General features: G+C 43.0%; 1 protein-coding gene across 1 annotated transcript in view; it reads right to left on the reverse strand.

The window, feature by feature from the left end:
* LOC310947466 (calsyntenin-2-like) overlaps positions 1-20,145 on the reverse strand; it is a gene marked incomplete at its 5' end in the record, with an annotated part of 259,328 nt that overhangs the window by 29,079 nt on the left and 210,104 nt on the right. The window contains 4 exons of the mRNA XM_083914254.1: positions 583-794; positions 8,870-9,018; positions 10,758-10,924; positions 17,147-17,309. Of these exons, the coding sequence (XP_083770380.1) occupies positions 583-794; positions 8,870-9,018; positions 10,758-10,924; positions 17,147-17,309 (691 nt within the window). The remainder of the gene's footprint in view (positions 1-582; positions 795-8,869; positions 9,019-10,757; positions 10,925-17,146; positions 17,310-20,145) is intronic.

Here is a 20,145-nt window from a genome sequence, read left to right on the forward strand (position 1 = left end):
ACCCTAGTCCTAACCCTAACCCTAACCCTAACCCTAATCCAAACCCTAACCCTAACCCTAATCACAACCCTAACCCTAGCCCCAACCCTAACCCTTACCCTAACCCTAACCCCAAAACCCTAACCCTAACCCCAACCCTAACCCTAACCCTAACCCCAACCCTAACCCTAACCCTATCCCCAACCCTAACCCTAACCCTAAACCCAACCCTAACCCTAACCCTAACCCCAACCCTAATCCCAACCCTAACCCTAACCCTAATCCCAACCCTAACCCTAACCCCAACCCTAATCCCAACCCTAACCCTAACCCCAACCCTAACTCTAACCTTAAACCCAACCCTAACCCTAATTCCAACCCTAACCCTGACCCTAACCCCAATCCTAACCCTAACCCCAACCCTAACCCTAACCCCAGCCCCAACCCTAACCCCAAGCCCAGCCCTAACCCTTCCCCTAACCCTTCCCCTAACTCCAACCCTAACCCTAACCCCAACCCCAACCCCAACCCTAACCCTAACCCTTGTTTTTGGGAAAGTACCCTGTAGGCACAGAAGTTACCACCTTGTGTGATAGTCCATACCTGTGTGATGTGTGGTAGCATCTGCCCTGGTGACTGTGCTGCTGATGTGGAGGTCCTGGAACAGAGCTGTGCCTACTGTTGCTCTGAGGTCGGAGGCTGGCCAATTCAGTCTCTCCATTCCGGTGATGGTTATTCTGGGCTCACTGGGCTGCAACACCATCACCACCGCATCAATGTCTGGGATAGTGATACAAGTGTCTTCACCAAAACATCTAAAGAAGTAGAGAAAAACAGGAGAGTGAGAACTGGATGACCGAGACATGGAAAAGCAAAGTGACACTGCTGCACATTGTCTTGTGTTTCCTTTTTACTACATTACCTGTGTTCAGCCAGGCAATGGAAAATACTGGATATTGACTCTACAATCTAAAGAGAAGCAGGGTTTTGAAATTTGAAACTCCTCAACAGATCCTTGACTAGCATCCGATGCATCTTCACCGTTAGCAAACAGAATCAGATTGAAGGCTGTGTAAAATTCCTACCAACCTAAAAAACGGTGTAATAAGCATGGTTTTGGTGATTTGCAGTCTCGTGGAAGATGCAGGACTCAGCAGGAGGGGTCTGCAGTCATGTAGGGACATGCTGGAAAGTGGGGAGATTCTGCAGCAGGATATTTTCATGCCATATTGGTGAAGCAGAGCTGCATGGAACAAATGTCTCCAGCTTCTGCTGTACTGTAGATTACTGCTGGTGAGCATTTAAATTGGACTTGAGTTTGCTGAAAATACAGACTGTATAAAACATGGATGTAGTCTTCGTGACGTCACCTATAGGTTTTTGAAAATTCATCGTGAAGCTCAGTGTGGATGGATACAACTGTCGCCATCTTGGCAGTGCATGACCCCACCTGCTTCAAAGATGTGGTGAATGGGTGGAGTCGAGGCAGACCCCATTGACGCCTACACTCCATGCTCGACACCAGTGACAGCACCCACCAGTCACTCAAAACGGTCATGTCCTTAATAATGCAGAAAGCCTTACTATATTAAAACGAATGAGTTATATAATAATTCAATTCCCCTGTTCAGCTGTCATAAAGAGGGAAATCAGGTAGAGACCAGGCTTTATACATGTTTATTTCAACTGTAAATTTGGGCCTTTTAACATGGGGGTCTATAGAGACTGACTGGCTTTTAGAGCCAACCTTAAGTGCTCATTTGAGGAACTGCTGTTTTTGGCACTTCCACTTTGGCTCCATTTTTCTGCCCCAGCAGTTGTCGCTTGCTTGAAAAATGAACCATAGTGCGGATATAAAATATTAGCTTGATATTCAAATAGTCCCAGTAAAATTGAGATATTGAGCTTGAGAGGTGCTTGTTACCCGTGAAAAGAGTCAGACGAGATTTTCATATTTAGCATACAGATGCAGATCTTCTCATCTAACTCTCTGTAAGAAAGCAAGTGAAGAACTCTTTTTTTCAAAACATGTCATGCCACTTTGCTGTATACAGAACCTTTTCACTGCTTCATCAATGTTTCATGCCAAATCACTATATTTCCTTGTTTAAAATGGTCTCAAGATGCAGTTCCTTTCCAAACCGCGACCAGCGCCAAACCTATTTTTAGCCTAAATGCGATACGCCCTCTCGACCAATCAGAATTCAGTGAGCGTTGCTATACTTTGTGATCCAACATGGCGGCGCTCTGAAGCGGGAGAGTCTTTTGTTTTGTCCGTCCGTTCAACATGTTCAGACTGAGCCATAAACCATTCTGACAAGATTAATGAATATTAACCAAATGTGTGGGTCTAGGTAAAAAATGTCATTTTCCTGAAAACTATTAAAATGGATTTATAGCGTTTTGGAAAATAACTCCTCAAGTGTATTTCCAAAAATGTGGATCTATTCTTTTAATCTTAATGTCTGAAGACTTTAGTGTTGTAATTAAAACACAGGAATGCATTACTGTTATACCTTCAAAAGTGGTACTATTTTTCACTTTACTTTCCTTCTTCTCTAGGGAAACAAATGAATGGTTAATGCTAAATATGAAAATCTCGTCTGACTCTGTACACAGGTAACAAGCACCGCTCAAGCTCAATATCTTGATTTTACTGGGACTATTTGTTACCTACAGTATTATTTCTCAAGGTAATCAGCAGTTGTGTCCTCTTCTTTACAGCCAGAGTGTCTTTCTCCTGTGGAAGTGTGCCGTCGTGTTCCTTCAGCAATTACGCCAAATAAAGTTTTTGTCCTCCTGTGGATGTATGTGCTTGTGTTATGTCGGTAATTACAGCGAGATTACAAAATGTGTTTTCTTTATTGGTTACTTATATTACTGAAACTTCTCACAATAAAATGACATTGACCGCACTCTCCCACACACACCTCGTCTCCCATGTGTGAGTTGCCCTTTGCGAGTGTATGGCAGTGTCACCAAGGGCATTTTCTTTATTTTCATCCTGATTTCACTCAACATGGCTGAACCCTGTTCAGGGAAGAGAAGGTCTTATATAAGGATCATTCATTTAATACACAGCTTTAAAGAGGCCACAGAGGAGCCCTTTTAGAAAAGAGCTCCATCCAAAGTCTACCTATTCAGCATCAGAATGTAAACTGTGGAACGTAACCAGAGCAAATAAAGCTTATCAATACCAACAGGAACTCTTAGCTGCACTAAAACCTGAGAAATCCAGACCACACCACAGGGGTAAAACACTGTGTTAGTGCTCAGGCAGCAGACACAGACCTGCAGTAGTGTGCCCCACTGTGTTTTCGTACGTGCACGTCTGCCTCCCTGACAGCATGTGCAAGCATGCTGATAAATGCACAGCATCACCTGGCAAACTTTAATAGACGGACACGCATTGTCTCTCTAGGACTTAAGCTAGCTGGCTGTGAGCTCACAACACAGCCACATGGGGTGGAGCAGGCACACGCAGATCAGCCATATTTACACAAATGAGTGCAGACATCTGACAACCATTCTGATGCATCGGTTGGTGCACACGCATATAGGGCATAAAGAATGCAGATTATACATCAATCAAATGGAAAAAAAGAGACATTAAAACAAGGAAAAGAGGAGGGGAGGGGGTTATTGGAGGTGTCGGTGGTGGGGGCGGTGTAAGTTGTGAAATCTGAACAAACAAGCCAATTTTTGCTTTTACATTTCACCGAAGGCCTTTCAAGCACACAAACATCTGTCAGCGGGAGGGACATCAATGCTTTTTCTTCCATTCTGTAGCTCTGTGACCAGCTACAGCAAGCCATCATAACAAGCCTATTTCCTGCATCGGAAAAACCTTGGCTATAAGATTTAAGTTGTTATGCATCCTGTATTTATTTTCTCACCTACATTCTGATGTAAACCGGGTTGTAATGCATAAATCCACATGATGATTTTCCATACGTCTTCTCATCTCTAGCTGCTTTCATATGCATTTCTATGAATAGAATTAGAAAAACGGAAAGGAAACCGCGGTAAAAAGGAGTAGGTTCGGCTGAACATCAAAACAAAACATTCAAAAAAGATGCTTTGGACACTGGACCCGTATGAGAAGTTTCTGTAAAAATATTTATCTGTACACACTGTCTCATCTACGTAGAAAATGACCTTTGGGGTTGTACCACCCAGGGCCATTGTGAAGCATTGGCGAGGGAGGCAATCAATTTGGGTGCAAACAGAGTGGAGGGCGGTGCAATTACCAGTTGCCTACTGTATCAGCTCACAAGGGTAAAGCTAGGTTAGTACTAAGTAAGTACTAATTGAGAGATTGTATGTTGTTGATAACATGACATGGAGCAGAAGTTGAGTAAAGCTGAAGAAGAAGAAGAAGAATTACTTTTATTTATCCCGCAAGGGAAATTCAAATTTTCACTCTGTTATTATTCATGTTTCAAACACACAGGCCCGAAATACACACACATGCACAAACAGGACCTATATACATGCAACTAATGGAGAGATGTTAGAGCGAGGGGTCTGCCAGTGGATCAACGCCCCGAGCAGTTGGGGGTCCGGTGCCTTGCTCAACAGCCCCTCGGCAGTGCCCAGGAGATGAACGTTACCATTGATATCATTTTAAAAATATTGCCAAGCACATTTATTGGTTTTTCTTCCTTTTGGCCTTCAGGCAGCACAAACGTATCGTGATAAGCTATTGAAAGAGTAGACACGTCTCATGGAAATGCGCTTGGTCTACTTTGGCTGGCATTGACTTTTTTTTTTTATTCTTAAAAAATCCCTGAAACTTTGCCTGACAGTTGGATTGAAAAGCCTTGTCTCTAATCCTCTACAGTCAGTTGTCTGAGGCCACAGTTTGAGACAAAAACAGGTTTTCGGGGCATCGTGTAATCTCTCCTTTTCTTTCCTGTGGCCACAGTCGGTGGTGTGTGTCTGTTTGCTGCTCGGGCACTAAGCCATTGTTGTGAGCAGTGGGAGATACAAACTCAGTGATGCAGTGAGGCTGCTGCTGCGTGGGCCTGCAGAGCTGAGAGCTGAGAAAAAAAACAAAAAAAAAAACTGGAGCCAGTCCAACTTAATTATAAAAAATATGACAAGGGAGCCTAAAAGGTCTGTTGCAAAGATTAGCGCTGGTTGCTTTTATTTTCTCGACGCCCGCAGTAATTGCAGTTATTAGTCGTCAGCACAAAACTAATTTAATTGCATTTTGAGGAATTAATTAACATCTCTGTTTATTTGCGAGGAGTGATACTGTCCGCGGCAGTCGGGAGGGTGTTTTTCAATACTTGCTGACGTGTTATGGCGGGCGGCCATGTTTCAGGGCTCTCGGCGAAACTAACTCAGTTGAAGAGAATCTTTTCTGCTGGTGTGTGTTCTGGACGAAGCACTAAAACAACAAATTGGAAGTTAAATCACCCGTGTTATCTACGAGACTCTATTCGCTGCTGTAAACAGAGTGCTCACACAGCCGCGGCAATGAACTGAAATGAACTGAACATTCAACATTTTTTAAGGGACAACAGAAGCCGATCGGTCATAAGCAGGGTCCTGTGAGGGTTTTGATGTACTCAAGGTCTCCCTTTAAGCTAAAACTAAACTAAACTTTAAACTAATTCATGCTAAAAGCAGTGCAGTATATACATTTATATAACAATATCATCTGTGTCAAACTGATCCAGTAAAGGGCCGAGTGGCTGTATGTTTTCATTCCAACCAATCAAAAACACAAAACTGGTCCAACAAATCAACTGTGAAGACAGTTCAGGTGATCAGGTGAGTAAGGGCGCACTCACACTGTCCTTCCGCACCGGGCCAAAACCGTTTTTTCAGCTAAAGCCTAGTGTGTTTGAGCAGTGTGTGTGCACCCGCTCCGCGCATGACTGCGGACAGCGGGCCTTCCACGGCCTGTCTGAGAGAGGTGGGCTTTTGTAGAGCGCGTTTGCACATGTATGAGCACGAGCGCGCGTACGTGTACAAACACGAGCACGAGGCCTACGTAGTTCTGACGTCCTTTATGTGCGCCTCTTCGGACATAGAAAATAGAAGGAGGGACCATGCGCAGACATTTAACAACAACAACAATGGTGGTGAAAGGTTCACGTTGGTGTGATGCGGAGGTGGAGTGTTTACTGCAGATTTGGTCGATGAAAAGATTCAAAAACAGTCGACAAGACGCACAAAAACTCTGAGGTCTACGGAAAGATTTGTAAACAAAGCGACGTATCGCGATGACGTCAATCAATGCGTGTGACGTGTTACGGCGTGATGACGTATGGACAGCAAGAAGCATTTGCGCGAGGCCCAGGCAGTGTGAGTACAAACGGGGCTGGGGCGCGAGGGGAGAGGGAGGGGGGACAAGTACCCTAAAGCCCGGGGCGCGGTGCGGAAGGACAGTGTGAGTGCACCCTAAGTCAGGTGTGTTCTTGCTTGGTTGGAATGAAAACCTGCAGCCACACGGCCTTTTACTGGATCAGTTTGACACCCCTGAACTATATAGTATGGAGAATATTGACAATAATTCAAAGTAAAAATTGGAATCCTAAAAAGTGTGTTTTTACACCTCTAGTGTACAAACAATAATCTGTACACTTGCATGTATCGGGTGTAATAAGAATCCCTAAGGGTCCACGATTCTCTCTGACATGACTGAAAATATTGACCCTGTTAATCACACATTTTACTTCTGATCTTTGATTCATCTCTTTCATCTGGTGCTGAGGGGAAGACTATCATGTATACAAACTCTTGTAATCGCTTCTCATAAAACGTACCATTTAGTGATCAGACAGATGTAATGTAGTGTTTCTGCACCTGTGCTTTTACGGAGTAATTGCATTTCCTTTCAGTAGCTAGCAGCGAAGCTTTTGTAAGTTTATATATATATATGCATGTACTGTATATTTATCTGAGCCTTCCTCGGTGACTGACAGCAGGTTTACACATCTAACAAACCCTGATTTATACATTCTGTCTCAGCCTCCGATAACAATGTACAGCCAAGGCACCAGATGTCTGTCAGATACTTTGAATTATAACAGCAGCAAAAGCAGAAATAACACAAGACCTGAATCTATTAATCATAATTGTGCTTTCCCTGCAAAAATGTCAAACCATCAGACATATCCACTGAGCTATATTCCTTTGCAGGTATTGACAATCTAAATAGGCCTTGTACTGTAACACTCAATAATGTAACAAATTCCTGAAAATGTAAAATAATTTGAACTAAACCTGCACTTCAAATGTAATAAATCCAATTATTTAATAACTTGACCGATAATGTCATGTACTTACTTGCTATTGGTTTTGAATTTAAAGCTCTACATAAAGTCTAGAGGCTACATTCGTGTTGTTGGTGTTTCTAGTAGGCTGACATGACACAAGCAACATTATAACATTTGAATACTTGCAAGCTCTTTGTCACTGAGGGACAAAAAACATGATTAAATTGTCCATAAAAGGGACATTATGGTCTTTTTTTACATTACATTTTTTTATCGTTATATATTTCAGACCGCATATTCTGTAAGCATAATCTTTAAACCACTCTCAGGAAAGAGGAATAAGTTAGTCCCAAAGAAGAAACATAACAGGCCAGTCCGCAAGGGTTGTTGTTAAAAATTAGAGCTGTTTGCTTAATTATTTTCTCAATGCCTCCAGTAATTGCAGTTACTAGGCGTCAGCAAGAAACAAGTTTAATTGCCTCGGCAGGAAATATTTAACATCTCTGTGCATTTGTAAGGAGCGATACTGTTTGTAGCGGTGGGGGGGATTTTTTCAGTGTTATGGCAGGAGGCCATGTTTCAGGCTCTCAGCGTAACTAGTTTGGAAGCTCTTTTTCAACGGTGTCTCTTCTGGATGTGACTATAAAAGAAAACTGGAAGTTAAAAAACACGTAATCAGTGAGTCTCCGCACATGCTTTTAAATGTAGAGCCTGTCACACAATTGGCACACGTATAGGCAAGCAGTGTTTCACGCTGTTTCCATCCTTTATACACACACACACACACACGCACACATACACACACACACACACACACACAGCAGGCATGCACACTTCTATGGCATCCAGCAGCCCAGTCAGCAGTCTGCGAGAGAAACTTAATTTCAACAACATTTAGCAATGACGCAAGCTTTGCCATCATTTGCATAATGTATTCCTTGATAATCGGTGTGCCGCTAGCTACAGTGACTCTGCTTCATCACCGGCAGTCTGTGCAGCGCAGCACACACCAACATGCACGCACACACGCTCCCTTCTGCTGTGCTAGTTATAGTTCTGGGGCCACGGCCGTGCATCGAACCCAACAGGAGGGCGGAGAGTAAATTCCCAGGGCTGCGCTGCGGGGGTCTACATACATTTAAAACAATCATGAATTTTAATGGTAAAACCGCCGAGGGAGGCTGTTTTACCAGCCAGCGACCCCCCCTCTCTTTTTGTATCTCTCTTTCTCTCATTCCTCTGGCAGAATTATTAATGCATGACATAAAAATGTAAAACTGGCCCCCGGTGGCGAAAGTGAACAGAAAATAGTGTATTAAAGGAAAAGGAAAGTGGCAAAGTAAAGGAGAAACAGAGAGAGAGAGAGAGAGAGAGAGAGAGAGAGAGAGAGAGAGAGAGAGAGAGAGAGAGAGAGGTTAGGATCAGTGCATGAGAAGGGAATTATGTTTCAGTCAGGCTGTGATATCTACTGTGTTGTCTTAGCATTTAACAGAAATGTCAAGGTGGGTTAACGCTCCTCGTATCTGTGAAGGGAGATACGGAGAAACTAGGGGGAAATAGGAGACAACTAAAGGGAAGAAATGCAGATAGAAAATGCAAAAATGAATAGAGAAAGAGACAACTGTAAGAGGGAGGAAGAAAAGAAGTGTTGTACGTACTGGACGGCGGTGGAGATGTGCAGACGTCGGATCCCTGGAGTGGGAAACTGACGAGAGTTTATGTAGGAAACTTTCCTCACAGCGACGTTCATGTTTTCCAAGTCCTCTCCTTCCATTACCAAGATGGACTGGGCTGGGTTAAAGTGGAACTAGGGAAACAGAGAAAATAGAGATGTTAGATCCCCGTCAGTTTCAGTTTGGATGCGGTTGATTCGTCAGGTGTGAATGTAACAATGGACAAAGTGAAAGAAAGACAAACTGGCTCTTTGACTTTAAAAAAAAAACAGATCTTATGTTCACGGTGATGGATCACCAATTTTAAGGTAGTCTCAGGCCTTTGCAAATAGATCTTCCCACTGTACAGAAATCAATGGAAAGCAGTGGCTGCATAGATGACAGGCGGGTAATAGTATCATAATGATAAGAGCGATATACTTTTTTATAAATGGTCCAAACATGAAGAAAACACTGGCGGGGCAATTTCAGCCAAGAGGCTAGAAAGTACCAGGTGGACTCTCCTCACAAGGATAGTTTGAGAGGTGTGTGTGTTCTCCTGCAGGGTTATACGATAGGGGTTTTAGGCCCTTCTTTCTTTAGAGAGGGTTTAGTGGTCTCCTACTAGAACTGTCTCTCATTTCCTAAAACTGGCTCTCAGCAGCAGGGTGACAGTACTTCAGCACTCCATGGGGCTCTCCATGCACTCCCTCTCCTCTGTCATTTTCCCCTTCACACCTTCCCTTCTCCTGCTGTCTTCTCTCATTTTCTGTTCTCTGTCGCTACACTTGCTGTCTATCTGCTTCAATCTCCCTCCGTCTCTCCTTCCATCCCTATTATTCTCTTCTGATTTTGCTGTGCCAGCGCTGCACCTGCTTGGCTAAATGCTGTGCTTAAGCCTCCCGTGGAGTTATGGGGAGCCAGACGAGTGTGCGGCTAAGGAGAAAAATGAAACAGCTCTCAAAAGATAAACTACACTGGCCCCAGAGAGGTTGTCCTCCTCTCGTCTTCTCTCCTCATCCCACCTTGGCTTCTCAAAAGGCTGGCAAGGCTAGGATCTCTTTGCGGCTCCACAGCACAAAGAGCTCTATGGAAAGAGCAGCAGGAGTGGGGGAATGGTGAAGCTGAGGGCGGGTGGGTAGGGGGCCGGCTTTTAGTCTACACAACTCCTATCCATCTTGTCTGCCCTCTATCTTCCACAGTGCAGGGAGATGGATTAGCTGAGCTGGAGGAAGTATGATGGGGGTGGGGGGTGTCTGAGAAAGGCTAACTGGTGATAGCTGCAGTGATTTAAAGTTGTGTTTTGGTGTCAACTGGGATCAAAATGTGTGTTTTTGTGTATGTGCACGTAACAGAGAATGCGTGGTGTATGTATACTGAGTATAGTCAAGACAGTTGTTAGAAAACCAACATGTACTGCTGCCAGGAATTACTTTTCCATAAATAGTTTAGCTTTTTGGGAAATATGCTTATTTGCTTTCCTGCCAAGAGTTACATGATAAGATTGGTATCACTCTGTCTGGATATAAAATATGAAGCTATGGCCAACAGTCATATGTCTTATGCCTTATGTCCCTTTTTTTACTGCATGGTACAGCTCAGCCTGATTCTGCTCGACTTGCTCTTTTTTGGTGTCAGCATTCAGCTGAGAATCCTGACTACATCGAGGAAAACATAAAAAATGAAAGATACTGGTACCAAAAACAGTGATACGAGTCTCGCACAGCCGTACCATGCTGCAAAAACAGGGCATTAGCTTAGCATAGAGACTGGAAACAGGGAAAGTTGGGCTGGTCCTTTCTGAAGGTAACACGATCCACACTGCAGCACCTTCAAGGCTGATTGATGTATTAATCTGTGCAAAACCAAAGTATAAAAAACAATAAATGGATACCTTTATGCTCTTGTCCAAACTCTCTAGGGAGTTGATGTCCAGTCCCTCTTTGCAGGCCTGCAGACAGGAAATGACTTTCTGACTCTCAATTTTCCCCGGTCGGATGGTCAGTCCAGAGAGGCTACCCCGAAAGTACTGAGTGAACCGTGGCTTGGTCACCTCCCCACCTACACACACAAACATACGCACAGATACAGTAACACAATTCAGAAGATTCTGGAATTTAAAGCATGAGATTTATTTGAGGTTGGCGAAGACGCCGTTGGTTGTAACCAATATTTGCTTCGGTGTTTTAGCACCCATTGTCACTGTAAATGCAAAGTGCACAAGAACAAAACCTAATGTACAAGAAGTATTCAGAAGATCCACCAGAACACATGCAGCGCTCCTCTACACGTTCTTTAAAATCATACAATGGGTCACAGAAACTTGGGTCACTCATGTAGATATTGATTTTGTGGGTTAGGGTTAATCGATGGTAATCACCATGGTGTCCTGTTTGTCTCTGCTGGAATGCTGTGCATATAAGTCCCTTACACACTACAAGATCATCAAACTAGTACTGACCTTATCCACTCTCTAATTACGAGTCCTGATGACCACATCACGGCTATAATTGGTCCTAAGATGCATGTTTTTGTGTCTCCATTCTGTGACTAAGCGGCAGGGTGCTGCTGTAAAAGTGCAGGTGTTTCTCAGCCAGCCCATCCAGGCGAGATAAAGGTAAGGAAAAAGTCAACACATTTAAAGTATGTTCTCTGAACTCCGTAAAGGCCAAAAACACAAGAGAAGTCTCAAAACTACTCATTAGCTGAAAGGTTACTAGCTTAGGTATCCAAACTTCACCTTTATTTCCTCACTTCCTCTTCCCATATCTTTGCTTTTCTCCAGCTCCAGCTGTAATCCACCAAAGCACAGAATAGTCCCTTCATCTAATAGCATTTGTTATAAAAAAAAAAAAATCCAAAACCTTTTCATACATCAAAAACATTTTGCGGATGATGTGAAGCAGTGCTGCTGCTAGGCAAAGATATAGCTACGGTGTGTACCAAGAAACAGTATTTTTGTCTCTCTATAAATCTATTGGTTTAGCCTCTCCGCACACCTCTGCTCAAAGTGACCGTTGGAGGCAAGCAGCAAACAGTGTCTTTTTAAAATTACTTTTTCCTTCTCACCGTTGTGAACGTGTGTGCAGTACTCATTATCTCAAGGCCATGGTCTGAATGTCAGTTGCTGTTCTCAATCACTGAGTTTATTTTCTTCTCCTTTTCTTTGTTTACCATGTATTAAATATGATAAGTGGCCTTTTACTTATATAGCACCTAGTCTTTCAACCACTCACATTGCTCTCACGCTACTTGCCATATTCATCCATTCACACACCACTTCATACACCGATGGCATGCAAGCTGCCGCTCTTGTAAACAGCAATCACCAGAGTGTCAGGGAGAGCAACAGTACACGATCACTCAGATGTCAGTTCCTTTAGGACCTTTGCGTAATGGGTACATTCTCTATAGGTCATATAGGCCTAATGGAACTGTAAAGTAGCTCCTTGCGCTTAACTATCCCCTAACATTTACCCCCAGCATCATGCAGCCTACACACCTTCCTTGACCTTTCTACCTAGCTTGAGTATGACCCTCCATTTGGAAAAGTAACAGTAGGTCCAGAATCTTGATTGCAGTGCATTGAGTGGCCTTCCAGATGCATGCAGTTGCTGGATAAGATAAGTCTAGCCCTTGAAAGGGTAATCCAGTTGGTGACTGAAGAAATACCCTGTAATATTTGACAGTAGCTGGAGTCGGGCGAATCCTCAATTCAGAGCCCCTTGGTTACACTTCGTCAGACAATCCCAAGCTTGACCCAGGTCAACTTAATTCCCTGTGTAAGATGCAGGCACATGTTTCACTGCCCTAAATGATGTATGCATGGTCAGTCAGTGCAGGTGGAGACACAGCTGACCACTAGTAAAAACACTTTATCATGCCCAATTTTTCTGGTGTGAAAACATATGGGAATTGGACTGCAGCAAATGCAGACATTCAAGTTAGGATAATCCCTACGACCGCTGCAGCTGCATCGTACACTATGGCCAGAGCTCCCTTATTTCCCCTGAATAAGACAACAGAATGAATACTGATGGGTCTACCCAGGGACCATATCAACCCACTGGCTTGTCACTCGCCTGCCTGCCTTCTGGATGAGAGACTGATGACTGATCCATGACTGCAGTTCTTGACTAGGCAGATAAAAATATTAGGGTTGTTAATAAAATGTATCTGTGCCTTTCTGTCACCGCTCTCTCTCTCTATTGCTCAATCAATCTTTTCATATTCCATTGGGTCTAGCATGCTTGTGAGGCTCTGTACTCATGCACCTGCAAATTGCATCCAGAGTTTCGGAGAAGCGAGCAATGTTCTTTTGAGTTTTCTGTCTCTGCCAACATTTGCCCAGTCAGTAAACCCCCGATTTGGTACCGTGTTTTTTTTTAATATGGACACTGGGTTGTGACATAGCCTACCGCTTCGGCCTCGGTCTTTTAGCACGATATATTGCATGTAGCCATCAAATGCTTATAAAAGAGCTTTTACAGGATTCTAGCTTTAAAATGAGTTATTGTTAAAGTGTAACTTCAACCAACGTTATTTTTTTTGTTGCATCATTTTTTTGTCGCATTTTTTTTCTGTAATTAATTAATCCTAATTAACGCATCTAGTCTACATGATAAACAATCGCTAGGTAGAAATGAGAAGCCTGCTTTTGTCTTTCTAATTCTGATCTCAAGGATCCATTATGTCAAAAAGAGAAGCATTTTGAGTGCTAAATCTGCTACTGTTATTATTGTAAATTGTGATGTGCAAGAACGGAAAATTTGACAGGCGTATAAACGGTCAATGATTATGTTTTATGTTGTCCATATCAGTAAACGGGTGTCTTCTCTGTGTGGTAAGGCAGTCCTAAAGTGATCTTTCTTTTCAGCAATCTGTCCTTCACTGGAATGTTGGTTATCCAACTCTTGTTTCAGTTCAGTAAAACAATCACAACTACTCTACATATTCAAAGCCACGGCTGAAGGGCTTGCTGATACCCTGCCAGGTACCAGGGGAGCAAATTATATCTTATAAAAACCACAAGATCACATTTGGATTCACGTGTACCAAGCTATGCCAAACCCATTTTCTTCTTTCTTTATGCTTCACCTGCTCTCCCTCCTCAACTCAATTACTATTTTCTTCCCTTTTTCCTGCTCTCCCCTTAAATGTCCACCTATCCTCTCTGTCCCACCCTGACAGATGTTATCAATTTAGGTTGTGGCCAGAGAAACCATTAAGGGTCCCAGACAGAGACGCAGAAGAGAGGGGATTAGCGAGACGCTGCAGAGCAAGAATGATACGGGTGATAAAACCGCTGATCATTCCACTTTACAGAGGCCGGGTTTTACGTGGTGTCAGCTCTCTTCACCCGCTCCGTGCAGCGCCGCTTGCTCAATAGATCTTCACTCTCCCTTTCTCTAAGCTTTATTTGCGTGATTTCCAAAAGAGAAACAGATGAGACAGAGGAGCCATCAATGAGCTAGAAATAGGATTATTACTTAAGGTTAAGAGAGTCTCTCACTTACTTTGTGATTTATGTGTGCGCCTGTATCAGGGCCTGAATTTAGCCATTATACTGCATATACCCAGATATTTATGGTCTAATTTGTGCATGCGTGTGCTGTTATCATCAATACTTCTTCTTGAAAGCTTGCCGCTGTGATGAGGGAGGCCGGAGAGGCAGAGTAGCAGTGTGTGATTACAGTCGAGATGAGTGTGTTGCTCTTCGTTGCCTGACTGTTACACACTACTGAACATGAACACTCTCCGCCAGGTCAGAGGGTAAATATAGGCTGACTGTGTAAAATCTGCACAGCCAGCACTTACTCTAAAAGGTTAAGGAAGAAGGATGGGTGAGGGCAACCTTTCTATACGAGAATAGGAGGGAATGAAAATGTGCAACTGCACAGTCTACAGCTGGATAATTCACTGTTTTGTTGTGGCAGGAAGTCACACTAAATGGGTCTCATGCATCTTAATGAGCATCTAGTAGTGTGGAAGTTTACCTGTAGTGTTAACAATGTGTCCACAAATAGGTAGCCCATACATGCCCTGCGTGTGTTTGTACTCTTACTCTACAGTTTCTGTTTTTGAGGTTAATCAGAGCCTTTGGACTTTCTAAATCAATACAGTCGCAAGGTGTCCTGTCACATTCATTTAGTCATGTGTCCATGTGCAGCGTGGGTCAGGACGACTTTGTGGACATCTGTATAGGGCCAGTATCAATCCATCAATCAAACTTTTACACGTGTCTGTACACATGTACACACACACACACACACACACACACACACACACACACACACACACACACACACACACACACACAAAGAAAACACCTGTCTGCCCTGTTGTCTACAGTGTGTGATCACCATGTTTCACTCACTCTTTACTGAGGAACTGCTAAGATACATGGAGTAGGATGTAAGGAAGGCTCAACACATCCCTGTTTTGGCTCCTTTTAAACATTATTTCAGTGATATGTGTTCCCAAAGTCCAATCTTTTATAAAAAAAGTAGCTATAAACCACTTTTATAGATCAGAAAGTCACTTTCTTAACAGTTCACATTTAGCAGATGTATTAAATAGCAGCTTGGCTTTTTGGATATATACCAAGACCACACAGAGTGGACTCGGGTGCCACTTGGATTGGTTAAGTCCGCACCAGAGTTTGATTTACAGCTTTCATGCCAACCTTAAAGAACGTATACGTTGTTGGATGTAAAACATGATGAAACTTAGCCTCACAGTTATGCAGTGGTGGAAAATATCAGTTCAACTTTACAGTAACTCATTGCTTACACATTTATCATGTCACTGGCACTGGTCACCCCCTCTCAACTTACAGCTTCAATATGTTACGGTATAGTCAGACTATGACGGCAATCGTGGACAAACATTGTCCAGAATCCATACTAGTGATATTCATTATCTTTAAACGGGAGTACATTTGACCTAAAAGTTAGAAAATAATTGTTATCAGGATTTAAATAGCTTCCGAAGATCCTCGGACACTGAAACTGCCCCACTAATAAAAAATGATTCATGAGTGTTAGCTGCCCCTAATGGCAGTTGGAGGCAGGTTTAATTAGAAACCCTAAAATATTATTACGCCACACTATAATGCTTTCTTTGGATAACTATCTGATATATGATACCTCTCAATTTTACTCGTTTGCTGTTGTCGGGACAGAATTTACTTCCATTAGACAATGCTAACTGACCAGTTAAATGTTATGACCCGTGAAATCATATCATAAAATCGAATTAAATATGGCAAAATATGACTGTTGTCCGCAGCGAGCCCATAAATCTTTTTGACTTACGATGCCATCCATTTTTACATCACATTGTCCTGTCTGAACTCTAAAATTATCATTTTACATTTCTCTGCCATTCAGAAGTGCAACAGAAACAACAGAAATAAGCCCACTACTGCACTTCTACAAATGTTGAATTTCTTTTCAGCACTGTTCAAAGCCGGAGCTTAAGGAGCCAGTTCGACGATAAATGAGCTCATCTTTGCAACATGTTTGCAATCAACGTGCTGGACACTTAAAGCTTAGTGCTTTGAAAAGGCAGTCTGTTGTGGCTAATGGCTTATGTTAAGATTTCAGTATTACTTTTACAACTCTTTACTGAGGCTTAGTCCCCAACAATAAAAGTAGAAACAGTCTCTGAACTCCCTTCTCAAGTCAATACCCTTTTAATCCCCCTAAAGCCTTGCAGTGTTCAATGAAATCACTGGGAGGAGGAGGAGGAGGAAGAGGAAGAGGGGTTCATTGCCGCAGATGAAAGCGACAAAGGATGACCTGCTCCCGCAAAAAAGAGATCTTGACTCTTTATCTGAGGCTAGGCATCGCTGAGCCGTCTCATTTGGGCTATCAAATCAATGCTCAGTGGTACTGTGTGGAAAAAGTGCCCTTTCTACATTCGTGCAATTAGTGGCAGCTCTCAGTTTGAATACAGTTTAATTGTACGCCTTCATTCACACTGGTTCAATCATTTGTCAAAGGCACATTAAGTGCTCCTCTTCATATCATTGTTCATTCAAGGCCAAAGAACATGTTCCACACTCAATGAGTCCCTTAGTCATAGTCCTTCTGAAAATATTAGTCATGTTCTTGTACTAAGAAGCCATATTCAATCAGCAGAATACCTAATATACCTCATCTGTTCTATTTAACCTTTATTTCAGTGACAGGCTTTTCACTGTTTCATTATCACCATCATCACCACCTCTATCCCCATGGGCTTCATCATCACCTCAGTCACTTAGCTCTGCCCACTCACCTTGCCAGCAGGCACCGACTGTGAGCTGCACGTCAATCTGCGAGGGGTGGATGGGCCAGTCGTCAGTAACCAGGTAGGGGTCGTAGGTCACTCCGTCCACGTAGAGCGTCACCACTGGGAACTCTACGTTGATGACGTAGTAATGCCACTCCTTGTCACAGATCTGTCAGAGAGAGAGAGAGAGAGAGAGAGAGAGAGAGAGAGAGAGAGAGAGAGAGAGAGAGAGAGAGAGAGAGAGAGGGAGAGAGGGAGAGAGGGAGAGAGGGAGCGACAGAGAGAGAGAGAGAGAGAGAGAGTGTGTTATTAAGGGAAAAACGGTCCCTAGCTACTGCAGATTTCCACTTAAAAAGAAAAAGTTTGAAAATTTGGAGTTAGATTGGAAGATTGGTACCACTCAGTACACTAAATATGAAGCTACATCCTGCAGTTGATTAGCATAGCTTAGCACAAAGTCTATCAGCATGCCTAATATTTTGAAATTATTTCGTGGTGTGGTGTAACCGCATCAAAACAGAAACAATCAAGAGTTAAACCAGCCTTTAGCTTGCACAGAGAACAACTTAAAGACTGTCCAATTTTGGCCTTGGACCTCCCCATGATATACAAAAGCTCCTTGATTCATCAAAAAACAATATTTCAGTACCAATCATCATTCTAATGTGAACTGCAAACACATACAGCATGTTGGGGATAGCAGACTGATGGACTCGGTTCAGTCACTGATGGTGGTGTTACTGGGTACCTTTTGGGTACGTAGGGTTTTAAAAAGCTACACTTTAAATTGACGTGTACAGTGTGTCTGGATTATTTTCTTATTGGGCATCATCCGTTGTCCCCTCTATGTCTCCATCTCCATAGTTGACTTGAAACATGAGTTCAGTAAACCCCAGTCTTTGAACCCATCGGCTATCGATGATTTAGCCTCTGGGAGCCAATATTTCTGTTATTCTGGTGTAGACAGCACATATCTGGATAATAGATATCCAGGCCAAGACGTCCTCGTCAGTGTGTTGGTCATTGTTTACAGTCTTGGTCGATACTGTTTGTAGCTGTTTTAGGTTCACATTTCACATTTTGCCTGACCTCTATAAACACACATCTACATATCACCAGAATGCTTCACATACCAGAATCTTGACCCTACAGATTCTGGATTCACATGCAGATATCGGTTCAAAGAGATGAAGTAAACCAGTTGCCCATACACACACAAATCATCATACAAGCAGAACACAATGTCTCTGTCTGTCTCCAGCAAAATGACAGTTATTATATTCAGAAAAACATAAAAACAGATAATAGCTCAATTATTCCTTTTAATCCTTCGAATTTTAAAATATAAATTGGTTAAAGGTGCACTTAGGAACGTTTTGGCAGACCACTGATGAAAGGAAGCGTTTTTCAAATTATTTTACTTTTCAGTGTAATCTCGAAATCATGCAAAGGGGCATTAAATCAAATGTCTTGTCCTCTTTATGCCAAGGATAGAAATCTATGGTACAGTGTATTGTCTCCGTTAGGAGGGATGTTTTCCTCTGTGTTCAGCACTTACTTAAATCCGAGAGTACATTACCTGCTTAACCTCTCCTGAAAAATGCTTGACTGTGCCACTCTTCAGCATGCTTGACCATTTACTCTGCCTTGCTGTGCATTTTAATTGATGCACATGCCCACTCATGACTGTCTGTGTGTCTGTGAGTGCATCTGTCTCTCCTTCCTCTTCCTCTGCTTTAGGCTACGCTTTACCTCAGCAGTGCCAACACTCATCGAGCCGCACTTCACCTCTTCCTCTCAGCTCCTCTGATATAACCCGAGACAGCCTTTGAACACTTAGCCTTGGGTAACCTCCCTCTCTAATGAAGAGGGTTCCGCAGCCGGCTTATCAACATCGTGCTGGCGCAGCAGATGGGAGCTCTAATCAATCCGGTTCATTTTCACTGCTATCGAGGTGCGAGATACAACATCTGGCCTATTGGTGATCATTCCTCACAGCTGCTTAACACATATGCAGCATGTCGATGTGCTGACTCGGTTCTCAGAATCAATGTGGGGATAATATGATTGTTGAACTGAGGGTGCTGCAGACGTGATTGATAATGGGATTGACTTTAATTGGCTCGTTTAGACATAAAAACAACACATAAAAATGTGTTAGGACATACATAAACACATACACATGATGTGATTTCAATGTGTCTCCAGGATACATATTTAGTACATGTTGCACTGCTGCTCTTAATCTTTAAAGCAGAGGTGTCCAACCCTACTCTTGGAGGGCCGCTGCCCTGCATGTTTTAGGTTTCCCCCAGCTCTAACACACCTGATTCTAATATTTCAGCAGCTGAAGCTCATCACAGGTTTGTCAATCGTTAGACTCAACCTAAAACCTAAAGCATGCAGGGCAGCGGCCCTCCAGGAGCAGGATTGGACACCAATGCTTTAACATGTCTGTTGTATAATCTCGACCTCACAGATGTTTTTTTCCAATCTGGTTACAACTCATTACTCATGTGCCAAGTGTAAAACATTCACATGCACACGCAGTAATCCCTCTGACATTTGCACAAGCAGACCGTCACTTCCCATGCTCTGCCGCTTCCTCCACGTTTTCACTGTTCAGTATTTCAAAGGGAGCTCAGGCCCATGTGGGATCTGAGCGCCTAGTGGGTGACTTCCTCATGCAGGCTTCAAAGGGGGAGATGGCAAGGCGTTCTTGCCCGAGAAAAGGCTGCCTCTGTCGGGCTGGGCTGTCAGTTGGAGATCTCTCTCGGGGAGTAGAAGGAGAGAATTATGTAGCCACTTATGTCAATAAGACTTTGTAAAGCAGAGGAAGAGCTTGTGACTTCTCTTCGAGTAAATCTATCCGTCAATTGGCAGCTATCATTGATATACTGCTGTTCTTCAAAGCTCTGCCGTCCTGATTGACGAAGAATCGCACAGTAACTTAAAAGGTATGATAACTGGCTGCTATACAGGGACATTTATTTAATTTAGGTAGC

This window comes from Echiichthys vipera (genome assembly GCF_963691815.1).
Source record: "Echiichthys vipera genome assembly, chromosome: 5".
Classification (NCBI taxonomy): Eukaryota; Metazoa; Chordata; class Actinopteri; order Perciformes; family Trachinidae; genus Echiichthys; species Echiichthys vipera.